The 14,879-nt window shown below is 42.9% G+C and overlaps 1 protein-coding gene across 2 annotated transcripts in view; it reads right to left on the reverse strand.

Annotated features, from left to right (window-relative positions):
- The window catches only part of NR2C1 (nuclear receptor subfamily 2 group C member 1), a 44,477-nt gene extending 31,031 nt beyond the window's left edge, over window positions 1–13,446 (reverse strand). For both annotated transcript variants that reach the window (XM_080392609.1, XM_080392608.1), the window contains exons 1-2: window positions 13,335–13,446; window positions 4,303–4,378 (exon numbers count right to left, since the gene is read on the reverse strand). In XM_080392609.1, coding sequence (XP_080248735.1) covers window positions 4,303–4,356 — 54 coding nt within the window. In that variant the 5' untranslated portion in view covers window positions 4,357–4,378; window positions 13,335–13,446. The remainder of the gene's footprint in view (window positions 1–4,302; window positions 4,379–13,334) is intronic.
- Between the last annotated feature and the right edge of the window lie 1,433 nt (window positions 13,447–14,879).

Raw genomic sequence — 14,879 nt, forward strand, 5'->3', positions numbered from 1 at the left:
GTCTTAAATTCCCAAGTAACTCCCCAAACATTTTGCAGTTCAAAAACTCTGGAACATCCTGCAATTCTGTATTAACAGTTCCCAGTATTTACATCATTATAAAAATGATTATCTTAAGCTGCCACCCCACCCCCCTTAGGAATTAATATAGAGAATATGTATCTGTATTGCAGGAAAGGTCTGTTTCTTAACAGGTTGAGAGCTTTTTCATTCCTTCTGGATCAGCTTCCTGATTTTGCAACCATACCACCAGGTAAATACTAGTACCAGCAGAAGGAAGCAGGCATGAACACAGCTGGAGATGAGTATGAGAAGGGGAAGAAGCAGTGGGTAAGACTTCACCTTACAGCAGAAATACAAGCTCCCTCCAGCCTAAGCTGATTTTGAAATTTGACCTGAAAAGGCATAACTTTTGGTACCAGTCTCAGCTTGGTAGGTAAAACTGGTTGGTTAGTCATTCAGTGATTTGGAATAGGACAGCGATGCAGGTTAAAAAGCAGACAAATATTCTTTCCATAATTCAAACCTTCAATCTAGATCTCCAGAATGCTCAAAAGCAGAGCATCAGAGCAAATTAAAGAGTAGGATTAAGCTGCTGGGAGGGATGCTTAAACTGCCAGCACCATCAAAAGAAGAGCTTGTCAAACTACTGTCCAAGCCATTTTCAAACACTGCTTTCTAAAAATATCCGATTTTTCATGAGAATGAATACTTTCAATATTCAAACAATTCATCCACTTCTTTGCTTAAGTAAAGGACAAAGAAATGTTCATTATATAGCAATATTTACTGTTTGGAAGAGGTACTTTCAAGCACTAAAATCCTCCATCAGCCTCTCAAATGTGGTGGTGGTAACAATTTATAGGGGATTGTAGTTTTATGTGGTTTTATCTTTGCTTTACAAAATAGGCTACATATTCCAGGACTGTTCTATGTATGCTCCCTTAAAATGTCATAATCTACATGCTGTCCAAGGTAAAACCGCTCTTCATCCCCACAAAATGTCAGCTTGACAGTTTTACTTCTATACAGAATACAGGGGTTTTATTGCAGTTTAAAAAAATAAAACTGGTAAGAATAAGTGCAATATTTGTTAAAATTTTATTTTGTATGCATATAACAGACTCTGTTTCAACAAATACAAAACTTTCTTCTGTTACTGTTACCTGGCAGGGCTACTGAAACAAACCACCATATACTTGGTGTACCCAACCACAGATTAAAGAAAGAAAATTGCTCCAGGCTCTTTAAAGACAGCTTCCCTACATGAATCAAGAAATGTGATTGTGATGTAGAAATATGAATTATTTCCCACTTGGCAAAAGATGATTAGCAGTTGGCAGAATTTGAGAACAGATAAATACTGCACTATGCTCCACATAGGCAAAGTTATAAATTCTTTTTTTTTTTAGTTCTGATCTTATGCAAAAAAGCCCTAAATTAACAAAAACACATTTGTGATAATCATAAAATCATCTGCCATAACTTTGTTTTGAAATGCTTCATGAACAAGAAATTATAAAGAAATCAAAACCTATGACACAGAACACTTTTGATGATTATTTCAATGAGACACAGAAGCAGTATCCGTTCTGCTCAGAAAAGGAACATCTGCCTTTTTCCTTTCACATTCTACTGTCCTGGTTTCACAGCTGGGATACTGTTAATCTTCTTCTTAGTAACTGGTCCAATGCTGTGTTTTGGATTTAGTATGACGATCATGTTGATAACACACTGATTTTTCAGATGTTGCTAAGTAGTGTATATACCAAGTCAAGGACTTTTCAGCTTCTCAGGCCTGCCAGTGACAAAGCTGGAGGGGCACAAGAAGTTGGGAGGGGACACAGCCAGGACAGCTCACCTGGACTGACCAAAGTGCTTGTCCATTCCATATGACATCATGCTCAGCATATAAACTGGAAGGAGGTGGCCGGGGAGGATCACTGCTTGGGGACTGGCTGGGCATCAGTCAGTGGGTGGTGAGCAACTGTACTGTGTATCATTTGGATGGGTTTACTTCCCCCCTTGAGTTTTATTTCTCTTTCTGTTATCTCCTTTTTCATTACTGTTATTAGTAGTACTGTATTTTTCTTTATTTCAATTATTAAACTGTTCTTATCTCAACCCACAGGTTTTACCTTTTTTTCCAGTTCTCCTCCCCATCCCACTGGGAGTGGTGGGGTGAGCAAGCAGCTGTGTGGTACTTAGTTGTTGGCTGGGGTTAAACCATGACATCTACTCATGTATTTTTCTTGTAAATTCAATTAAAACTATTTCAACATTCCAAAGAATTACAAATGCTAGCAAAAATACTGCTTGAAGTTCCACAGACCTTAAACTATGGATTTTAATGCTTACATCAAACAAGAACACCACCAATTACAGCTGGCAGGTGACAGGTAGGTAGGAAGGAACGTAAAATGTTACACAAATGCCCCTGTAAGACCACTTTCCTTGCTGGCTCTACCTTTCAGGCAGTGCACTCGTGCATGGCATGACTTTTAACAGTAATTCTGGCTTCCAGAGTCCCATGTTGCACTGCCCTGGGTGATGCTTTTCAATCCTTCTAACTAAGTGCCAGGTTCGGTTGCACCTTGTACCAGATAAGGGAACTAACCCCAGATGGGGGAGAGAAGACCCTCCTCCACTATCCATAATTTTTTCCAGTTTTGTCCACCACACAATGACATAAAGAGCTTACATGAGCCAGGCTAGCGTAGCATGAGACCAAGTGGCTAAGTGAGGACTGGAGAATGCTTAAGTCACACTGCTGCCAAATAAGATGTGACAGTCTTAGGCTCAGTAAAACCTTGCTGAAGGACAAATTCTAGTCTACACTGCTGACAGAATGATATTCATGAAAACTGTACGGCTGTAGTTTCACCATGAACAGAAACAGCCAACAGTTCTCTGCAGTGTCGCACCTCCACTCCCTCCATCTTCTCCTCTGCTTTCTTTCGGGTCCCAGCCATCTCCTTTATGCTGGGTCCGGTACTCATTAGAGCCTTCTCAAACCCTAGTCAATGCCACTAACCCGGCAGAAAACCTTTACTTGTTTTCGCTGGGTTGGCTTGCTGTTAGCATGGAAAGTAAATAAGGTGAGAAACAGAAAAAGGACCTTCCTTCTCCCATGGCACTGAGATACTAAGTCAACTCAGTGTCTCATGGAATCACATTATGAAACAATCCCCAGAGAGGCTAAACATCATCACCCCACCATCTTGTTTTCTGAGTGGAACATACACTTCAGCTAGCTTTGACTTAATTAAATTTGTAATTTAAAAAACAAACAAGAAAAAACAAAAAACCACCCCACTCCAGGAATTACATTAACAAAACTACACTAGTAGTACACTAGACACGTCATTCTCACCTACAAAGAGGACAAGTGAGAGAAAACCACCATACATTGCACAAATTAAAGTCCTTTGAGACAACCTTAGCAACACTCAGATGCTACAATAAAACCTGTAAGAATTTATACAGAAGAGAATTAACTATCTTGCCCCCCACTCCAAATTTTCTATTTGAAATAAAGACTGAAAAGAACTAAAATTACTTGCAAAGTCAGTCCGTGTGTAGATGAGAAACCAAGGGTGGATATTTCAAGCTAAAACATACTATTTAAGATAATTAAGTTACTTCATCTAATTTAAAATGCTGATTTTAAATTGACTATACTATGATGAAACTTTATAGGTAAGTATGTATATGCTCTTATCCACACTCCCAAACAATCTGTGCATCTCTGGGAAGTTCTCTGGCTGCAGCACACAGATTCTGCACACAAGTTATCGAAAATGAAAACCAGAAGTTAGCAGAAACAAGGGATCAATCTTCCTTTTGACTTACACCAAACACCAGCAAACATTTTACAGTAAAGAGCATGGCAAACCTTTAGCAGCAAAACAAAAAATGACAACTGAAACAATTGCTTAACGGGAAAGTAAAAGCTATGTCCCAATGACTCAATTATAAATTTTGTAACTGGAAGTGAGCAAAGCAATTCTACAACCAGATGGCTCTCTGAAGCCCAAAAACCAGAGCTGAACAGCTAGTCACATACTGGAAACACTGCCAGATTTTCCTTAGCTTCATTTCTGTGGGGCAAACTTTGGCAAAAAAGACTTTGCAGCATAACTTCAAAATGTACATAGTAGGTTCTTCCAGTCTTCCACAGGAGAGTTTCCAGAAGCTTTGGGTGTACTAAAAATTACTTTCTCTTGTGATTTTGGTTTTTACATATCAGTCTGTACATTTCACTACTCAATGTCTCTTAAATAGGACTCAAAATTTATGTACCTCTCCCATTTGCTGTTCAATAATTTGATGGGCCAGTTCCTCTATGGTTGCCATGATCTTTAATCACCAGAATTTCCTGTCAAAGAAAGGAAAGAAGATGCTTAACTTCTATAGCCTCAAAAGTAAAAATATCTTGGGGAAAATATAGTTCACGTAAGTATGTTCACAGTTGTCTGAAGGTGACAACCCTGCAGAATTTAAATTTGATTATACTACAAAAATAATGATTTATTTTCTATTTGTAAACTTCTGTATCTTTTTACTAAAGTAACTCGCTTCCTATTTTTCCTCCTCTGCTTTCCCAAAGAGCAACAATACAATAAAATCCCTGTGCGAATGTAAGTGTATTACTGAATGACATCAGTAGGGACATAATTAATATCTTAAAAAATTTAGCTGTTTTTTCTTCTATTATGTAAACTTAAAAATTTAGCACATTTTACATGTTTTCTAGAAAACATTCCAAAAGGCTGAACTGTTTCACATGAAATGATGAATATATTCTAAGCTGGGATCTACTTGAAATTAGGAAATATTCCTTTAACAATTTAAAACAAGTCTTCATTTCTCAGTAAAGAAAAAGATATAAATTAACTATCCCCACACTCTGAGTTTTGATCTTCAATAGCTGGAAGTAATCTTCAAGGTCTTCTCATCTAATGTGAAACTTCCTAATTTAAGACATGCTTCTTATTTCCCCACACTTGTCTAAACCACGCCACACACCTTCACAGCATCCATCAGGCAATGTAAGAGAAACACTTTTTATTGCTAGTATAGGAAAGAAGTAGATTGAGTCAAATAATTGATGGTTTCTTGCTTAAGAATGCTTTACTCTCAAATGGAATAAGACAGATCAAGATAAACCAAACTATCCAGATGCTAGTTGAAGACTGCTAATTACATTTATATTTCCTTTCTGAAGGTATCTAAACCAATGAAAGGTAAGAGCTGGAATTCTAAAGACAGACAAAAGAATAGCACATGAAAAAACTGCACTTTTAGAATCTTCTTTATAATGCACTACAATTAAAAGAACTGTAATATTACAGTTACATTATTACTCCAAGAAGAAGGAGAGCCAAAGCTCCTGTCAATTCTTCAAGCACAGAGTTGTTTGCAAACACTGGCCAACTACATCTTACCTCATTTATATCTCACTTTGCATACGCCTGCAGAACTATTTTCTTCACTCACAGTGTCAACCAGTGAGTCTATAATTCCTTAGAGGAATTACTGCTTAACTGCTCTACTGGTTTCCCTTTTTCACACCAGACTTAAGATCCTTGCCTTTTACCATGAAGGTTTTGAAAACTGAAGGGCTAAGAAATGCTTTGTCACAGGACCACTTTGCTAGTAATACTGTTCACAGCTTATGCTTTCTCCCTTCTAAAATTTTCTGCAGAACCACCATTAATATTGGAAACACTCTTTCTAAACCTCTACAAAACAAATACATAACCTTTCTTCAATTTGTCTTAAAGGAGACGTGTTGCTGACAACTATGTCAAAACTGACAACATTTAGACAGTCAACATTAGATCACCACCTCTCACACTGTTCAACATTCTGCTTTTGTAGCCTTGTATTCCCTTAATCTGTGATGATCCATTTGTGTACTTTTTCATTAATGGCAGATTTCTGGCACCAGGAGAAAAAAAACCCACTTTCTCAGAACATATCCAACACAGTTCGGCTCCTTTTCTGTTGCTCTAGGTATTAAGTAAATATTAGCATCTGCATTATATATAATGCATATATATTAAATATATATGTATATAATTATACATAAATACTAGCATCTGCATTTATACTGATTAGACTTGCTTTACAAGTCTAGTCACTGCATTTGTTCTCAAAGTTGTTTCTTGGATGCTTGACAGTATTACTTCCCAAACAACTGAAAAAAAAAGTCTTTCAAAAGCCTTTGAAAAAGAAACTCACAGAGACACAGATTTATATATCCATCTCTTTTCAAAACCTCAATCCCCCAATGCAAATTATTAGAAGCAGCATCTAAAAGCAGGCATTTTAACAAGAGACAGGCATTAGACTTCCTCCCTGTTACTTACAATGCATTTACTGCACCTCTCTTCAGTCTTCAGACTCAAACCGAAATGTAACCAGAATCTCTTTCTGTATGTAAATCCTATGCAAATATTGTTGGTTTATGCCCCTAGTAAATGAGTCAGTGAGCCTTCTCGGCAGAAGAGGTCAGAATTATTTTTAAACACATCATTATCACCAGTTTTAGCCCAAATGTGTTGGTATTGAACCTGCCATCCTTGCCAATGGTTTTCCATCACTCTAGATAAGCACTCCATGAGCTACCATGTCAGTGGAAAACTTCCATTAGCTTGCATTAATTCAACCACACTACTTTTTGCTCAGTTTTTCTGTGCCAGAGTTTTCCCCAATGTTTTACTCTAAGTAACTTAGGTAAGACTTATTTTAAATTGTTTTTTCCTTACTTCAACTGCAATGGGTTAGAAAACATTCCCACAAGAAAGGCCAGCAGATGTGAGGGCTGGCAATCAGAAGCACTAACCTCTCCACTAGTACAATTATACCCAGAAGGCATTGATGTTTTTAACTCAAGCCCTTCTCCAGGGACCACAGTTACACAACTTTAATTGTCCTAGTAGGAAGTTCCTACCAATAAAATTTCAAAATATTATACCAGTGTAGACTAAGGACTTTAAAAGCAGTAGCAGGAAGAATATTTCTTTATGTTTGGACTCTCCATTTGATATAAATGGTAATGTCTCTTGTTCTGTTGGTATAGTTGCCCCACTATTAAGTACCTTGATTCCGATTTAAAACCCCTTAAATGAGTTAAGAACAAACCATGTCAGTACAAAGACACAACACAAGAAAATTCTGTCCACACCAGAGATCTTCAGTTTACTTTTTTTAAAAAGTCATAACCCTGACCAGCATAGTTTTACTGGTGCAAAAACAATGCCTGTAAAATTTGAGAAGTTTAACTTACCCTGCTGGCACTGTCAAACCAGTTTGACACTGTCTATGGAATGCATAATGATTCTGGTAACGACTATGTATATGTATGGAATGTGTGTAAATACAAGGGTCTTTCCTAGATTAAATCCACCTGTAGAAGATCAGATGCACATTTAAACTAAGGCGCATAAGAACTTTCTAGATACTTTTGAGGTACAGGCACGTTAACTAGTTATGACTGTGTAAGTTACTGTGAACTTTCTGTTCTTTTACAGCAGTAAAGACAAATACAGAAAGATCAACATGACTTCCTAGGAAAGCTACTGCCTCTTAGAGGCAACTGTCTTAATCTCTCTATCTAGTCATACTGCTTCAGTGGTAAATTATTTCAACAGATCTCAGAAAATGAACTAAGGATACACTACTTTAGCTCAGGTCATCAAACTGGGCTCACAGCTGCTCTATACCTTCAAATGGAAGCTAGTCCTCATGCCCATTCTCAAACTCATCATGTACTATTAAGAATTCAGCATAACCTGTGCCAAACATGTTTAGTAAATATCTACATGTAAAATAGAAAGCACTTAATCCCTCTGATTAGAGGCGTCTGTCAGGGGGTTGTGTTACTTGTTTTAAGCACAAAGATTTCTTTATATTTAGAACAGCATTATGCAATGCTTTATAGATAATAAATTAAGCCAAGGAATCTAAACACATTAGTGAAACAAGTGACACTACTCTTCTCAATGCTCCATACAAGAAAAGCCCAATGAACACAGCAAGCTAAATGTGCTATTCTTGTATTATTGTTCTATAAGCCATATTGCTCAAGATGGTAGGACAGCTGGCAGACTTAAATATTCTGTAGTTCATTGATAAAGAGAATGTTACTCCTTTATGTGACTCTTGACACCCAGTTAGATACTGCTTATTAAATTTACATTACATCAAGATTTAGAGAGTACATATGTAAGAGACAGATAACAGGAAAATGAAGCAGCTAAACCTGCAGGCAAGCAAGGAATGAGATGCTTATAAAAGCATAAGGGAATAATTAAAAAGCACACAGCAATATAGGAAGAGATGCATTTGCAGGCATGCCTGCACAATTAATTTAGAATCAATGCTCTCATTGCTTTTTTTTGTGTAAGTGAGTGCTACAATGGGAGTAGAGATGAGAAAACAGAATTGCTAGGATAAGTTTTCAGGAGACTTAAATCATTCTTACAGCTTGGGCCACCAAAGGGACAGTCTTACTTTTAGCCCTGGGCTCCTGCTGCTTTTAGCATGCCATCTCTAGAACATGCCTGAACAGTTACAGAGCTGATTGAATTCATCAGCCCCACAACAGCTGGGGAAAGGAAGGAGGAGGCAAGGTAAGGGGGGCTGTCTGCAAGCTGAGCCCACTCACATGAATGCTGGCTACACGTCAGAGCTAGGTAAGGAGACAGCCATTCAATGAGGTCAAGCTGCCCTGTGTAATGTCAGTCATGGCCTGCATCTCCACATGTGGCTTGCCAAATCCTGCACTGGTATAGGAAGAAAAAACTCCAAACTGGTTCCCTGCACCAGAGCTGAAGCTGCACAATGAAGCAGACCAGGAAGCTCATCTGACCAGAGGCTTCCCCCTTCACTGGACCAGGTTCAACCACGTCTGTTCTCCTACCTGGCACACAAAGATTATGCTAACACAGCATAGTGAGTGCAAACCCCTCTTTCCAAATACACCAAGGCATTATAACCACTATGGGTGCAAGTACAGCATTTCATGAAGAGGTAGCCTACCTGAGGCTACCCCTAACTCCTGGCTCAGAGCTTTGTCCCCTTCTGCTCCCCAACCTTGTGGTTGTATAGCTGCAAGGTAAACTCACCTAAATTTATTCACTCTGCAGCTAACAACTGCTATTTGTAACAAGAAAAGCAGGTAGAAGCAGAAATAAGACCATTACTTTTGGAAAAAAGTCCATAGTGTTACATCAGCTTATGTGTAACACCAAATCGCCCATGCAGGTGCAGTGTCAGGTGACTGCTCAGAGTATTCACTGAACTACAGCCACAGACAAGGTAGCAGATACATGAATATACAATATGGAAAGGACTTGCAAACCTATTCAACAGTGCTATTAATAACTCTCCCCTTACAACTCAGATGTACTCGTATCCACAGAAACTTCCTTCAGAAAAAAAATCCTGTTTCACACACATCCTTCCAGTAGATCACTGTTGACATTGTTTCAGATAAAAATATCCCTTTATAAATATCATCACCCACATGTTCCTCGATTTTTTTCCTTTACCAACACCACAGGATTAGATTTTGTTAGAAGGTGTGTGGGTTTGGTTTGTGTTTTTTTTTTTAAATTCCTATAAACATGTATGTAAAACACTAGTGAAGAAATACTCAGATTAAGTCAGTCAAGAGTGAAAGCATTAGTCATGTTGACACACTGTCCTGCTAACACTTCAAAGGAAACATACTACCAAAATAAATGGAGCAGTTTTCACACCACAAAGTTACTGCTAAGCTATAAACAGCAACCTCAACCTATCTGGAATGAAATAACCATTAATTATCGGTAATATGACAATAGCAGAGGGTTTGGCTTCAGTATTTTGGTGGTTTATGCTTTTCAAGTTTCTAGTTTAACTTCCTACAAAAGCAGTCAAATACTTAGCTTAGCCCAGCCTGTCCTACTATCAAGTTGAGCAAAAGTAATTTAAGTTAAACAAATTTGAACAGCCTTTCAGAGAAGGCCAAACCAACAAAATCTAAATATTGATAAAGGCAGTTCTCAGACCATGATTTTCAGGAAGGAACACTCTTCATTACAAAGTCTGCACCACTGCATCCTAAGATACATAGGACTCACCCAGAAAGCACAAGCAACCTTCTGGTCTCAGAGAATTGGAAATTAACGAGTTTGATTCTTCAGAAGAAAAATCCTTTGCTGCTTTAAGAGCTTGGTGAGTGCTATCTAACACAGCAATCTCCAGAATCAAAAGCTGCTGACTGAAGGCTAAGAATACAGACAGATCTGCATACAGAAGCATAAGAATTTGATTAACTGCACCTTTGCAGTTTTATCCATTATTCTCACAATGATGAAATTCTGTTTTGCAGCAGCTTACCTTATGCAAATAACATACAGGCGCAAGTTTTAAGTGCTAAAAGCAGCTTGAAATGGCACTGAGGTAAAAATATGAGGAGTTTACCAGAAAGTCACTTAGGTATTGTTTAATTCTCTCTGATGGTCACTATTCGGTTGCACGCTGCAGCCTGGTGTAACAAAAAAAATATATGCAGACAGCTGTGCCAGCCAGAGTCTGCAGTCCCCCCACCCACCGCAGCTGCTTGCCACCTCCTCACAGTGGATGTTAATACCCCATGGGTCTGGGAGAGCAGACACTCACATGAGAGCTCCCTGACCTGTATCAACCAAAATAACTCAGGTTAGCAAAGCTTACCATTAAAACTGCTTAAGCTAGTATGGCTGCTGAAGTAGGAAAGGCACACATACCCTCTGCCAGCTGAGATCCACGCTTTGTCCACCAGCAGAACAAGCATACAAGTTGAAGATTTGACACTGCTCTATTCCTTCTACACAGTTAAGGTCCCTACTTTAAGCAAGGGGTGCTGTTTTTTTCCAGGGTTTTTTTGACCCAGACATTAGACACAGGTTACTTCATTCAGGGGGACTACTTTCCTTCACAAACTGCAAGGGAACTCCAGCAATTTATGGCTGCATAAACTTTAATTGCATCATATGAGCATGCAATAGATCAAAATGGAAATTGAGTATCAGCATAGGGAACAAGCAAACTAACCTACCAGTATAAATATTTAGATTTCACATTACAGATGAAAGCCAGCTTTCACTGGATGAGCACATCAGCTTTAAGCATTCTGTAGTTATATTTCACATGTGATTTATTCAACTGCATGCTACATATCAGTGAAGGGTTTTGTTTGGTTTTGGCTCCCTGTACCCCACCACCACCACCACCACCACCCCCCCAACTTTAATAACATAATACAATCATTAAATAATTCATGTAGAAATGTACTTCTGGATGTTGTCTGGTCCAACCCCTTTTCCCCCAAAACAGTCAGCTTCAGAGTTACACACATTGTTTAGGGCTTTGTCTTCAGAGGCTAAGAAGCTTGATCAGAAAAATCAAGACAGGCTTTATTTAAACAACCAACCAACCACCACAAAGCCTGGGCCATGGCTATTCTTAAAGATATCAGAATTTCCACCAACAATTCACAAGAAAAATACAACCAGCAAGAAAAAACAGAAATAAGAATTAAGGGAGAAAGTTTAAGCTAGTTAATCTACTGCAAGCTCTTTTCTGTAATAAGCCTCTTGATCTGCTGTTGCAGAATGCAACAGACTTCACAACGGTGTGGTCAATCATCCAGCTAGAACAGTCTGCGTGAACTGCAGAAGCAGCCGAGACCAGTACTGATGTCAGTTGTGTTCATTATATTACCATGCACGTGCACATATACAGCTGACCACCACCACATGAAAATACTTGGTACTGTGATAAGAGAGGATCTGCAATGTCTCTGGAGAAAGAGCTACAGACAGAAGCACTCAAATATTTCACAGAGCATAAGACTTCCCTCAAACAAGCGTCCCTGAGGAAAGTTAAACAGCAAGGTGTAAGCTGTTGGACACCTCGTTGCACAACTGCTACCATAGACTAACAGGGCGGGGAAACATCTATAGAATTATTTTCAGGTAGAAATGCTGTTATAGTCACCTGAAATTACAAAGCATAGAAGTAAATCACCAGGTGAACACTGCCTCATCCAACACAGTATCATGATGTCTTGCCTCCCCCCTTCCCCAATACTTATATTTCTACTTATACAATGCTGATTACAAAACCAGGAGACTGTCCTACAGAAAACTGGTTTTTTTTTTTGCTCTTCTTTTTCTGTGATAGGTGTGGACACAGCTCTTCCTACACCACTTTCCCCAAGTCCACCTTGCTCATACTCTTATCAGCAGCTTCAGATCAGAGATTTCAAATATGAAGAACGCCAACTCGGTTTTTCAAGAATCACATCCACACACTCATTTTGCCGGAAAAACCAGTATCAAAAAACTTTTCTTCCTGCTGCGTTAAGTTTATTTGCACAACACATGCCATCTCCTCTCTTGCCTCCACAACGTGCAAATGCAAGTTCATCCCGTGGTACAGGGCTGTGCTTTTTATGCTTAAAGGCAATATACTGCAGCACTGAATAGAGAAAGGACCCACAAACACCGCAGCTGAGCAGAAAAACCCCACCCAGAGAGACAAAATAAGGAACAGCGACAGGGTCATCTGCCCCAGCAAGGCTAATACCGGGTGCTCCGCAGGACATACCACCTTATCCCAAACACACCCGGGCAGCCGCCAGAGATGCCAGGGAAAAGCAAACCGGCGGGCTAAGGGAGTCAGCAGGCAAAGTGGCTGGGGGGGGGGGGGGGCAGGGTCACCCCCCACCCCGGAGCACTGAGGCTGCGCACGGCAGCCGCGGGGAGAGGCGCGCGGCGGCCACGCTTCAGCCCAGCGCGCGGGCCCGCCCTCCCCCCAGCCCCCCGGCGAGCGCCCTCCCCTCCCGGGGGGGTCGCGGGGCTGCGGCGAGACGGCGCAAGGGCTCAACCCCTGCCGCGGCCAGGGTGGCGGCCCAGCGGCGCCCCGCACAAAATGGCTGCGCGGGGCCGGAGGGGGGGGCGCCGCCTCCCAACACGAGGGTGACATCGCCCGTCGCGGCCGCCGCCGCCCCGCCGCGACTCCCTCTCCCCGGCAGGAGGGGCCGGGGCCCGCTGCGGCGGCGGGAGCGGCGGCCGGCGCCGCCCGGATGCGGGGCGGCGGGAGGCGCAAGCGGTTCCTGTAGGTGAAAGGTCGGGGGGCGCGCGGCCTCCCGCGGGACGCGCCGAGGCCTGAGGCGGGACGGGCGGAGCCCTGCGCCACGCTCCGCGGAGGCGGCGGGCCGGCAGCCGCGCGGGCCCGCACCGTTAGTGCGCGGCCGCCCCCGCCAGGCCGCGGCCGCTGCCGGGGGAGTCGCTCACCTGGCGGGCTGGGCGCCCGGCGGCCACTCCGGCAGGCTTATTTGTCGGCGACGGCTCCTGCTCCCGGAGGTCAGAGTTCGCGACCCCGCCCCTCAGCTCGGCTCCGCTCGGCACCGCCCCGCCCCGCCCCGCCCCTCCCGCCGCCGCCGCGGCTGCGCCTGCGCCTGCGCTCGCGGCCGGCCGCCTTGCGGGGAGGGCGGGGGCCCTGCGGGGAGGGGGCCGCGCGGGGCGGGGCGGGGCTGGGCGCCGCTACCGCGCCCGCCTCCCCTTCCCCACCCTTCCGGCGGCCGCTAACGGAGCCCGGGGCGGGGCGGGGCGCGGTGGCTCTTTGTCCGCGCTGGCGGGCGGTGCCGCCGCCGGGCCCAGGCTGCGGGTGGGGGGTGGTGCTGTGGGGGGCACCGATTGCCGAGGTGCCGCGGACAGGCGGCAGCGGGCCTGGCCTGAGGCGGAGCTCCCTCGCAAATGGGGAACGTGGCTCTGCCCCGAGTCGTTGTGCCCGCCCTGCGGGGCTGTCGTGCCCGCCGGCAGGAGAGCTCGAGTCTCAGGTCCCCCCCGCAGCGCTCTGCGAGGAAACGGGGACGTGTCAGCTTCGAAGATGACAGGCGCAAAGCGTCTGCTTTCGGCTTTGGGTGGCTTGGTGGGGTCTTGTCACTGAGGCAGAGAGATGAGGCTCGCACCGCGCAACATGATGGAGGCACCAACGCGGCGTCATCCTGCCGGGGCTGCTCACGGGCGGCTGTGGCGGCCCAGCCCGCGGTAGCTGGCAGAGCTGGCCTCCGCCAGCGTGGCAGCAGCAAATTACTTCATTAACCGCTGCTCAGAGCAGGTTTGGGGAAGGTGATGGGGAGCCTGGCCGCTAGCCACACACCCTGCAGCGGTAGGGCGGCCGGAAAGCTGCCAGATGGACAACGCACTGCTCTCCTGGCTGAGTCTCGACATTCGTTTGGACCAAAGTTGTGTTAGCTAATTACGTAGCTTGTGCTAATGATTTTAGTGAGCTTGATTTTAAGTAGGAGTTTTATACTTCATGTTCCTTTTTTCCTTTCCTGTCTGTTCAATGAAGATTGTGTAGCGGTGGTTAAGAGACCAGCAGGAACTTGTAGCTCATGTAGGTCACCAGGGCTGTATGCACAGTTTCACTGTCTGAAATTCATTTAGACCAGTTTATGCAATTTCTACTGAATCGGGTGACATAAGCATCAGCATCTGAGAAGCAGAGATACAGGAAAAACGCCAAAGAATACAAGCAATTTATGTGTTAGTAACACTACTCATGCACTTACATTGTCAAGTCCTTCACTGCTTCCCACCCCATCCCACTGCTGCGCTTGCATCTAGCAGCCCTAGCTCAAGATCACTAGTTTAGTCAGTACTTGTAAGCATCATGTTTTGCTTCTTGATCAAACACATTCCCAAAAGCCAAATGCAAATGAACCTTATTAAGAATTTTTAAATTGGAACAATTATCTTACTAAGCCTTTCATGAAAGTGTCAAATGTAACAGCACTCTCGAATTTGCAGTAGTTATCACCTCTAGCCTTCTAA

This window comes from Falco punctatus (genome assembly GCF_963210335.1).
Source record: "Falco punctatus genome assembly, chromosome: 6".
In the NCBI taxonomy this organism is placed as follows: Eukaryota; Metazoa; Chordata; class Aves; order Falconiformes; family Falconidae; genus Falco; species Falco punctatus.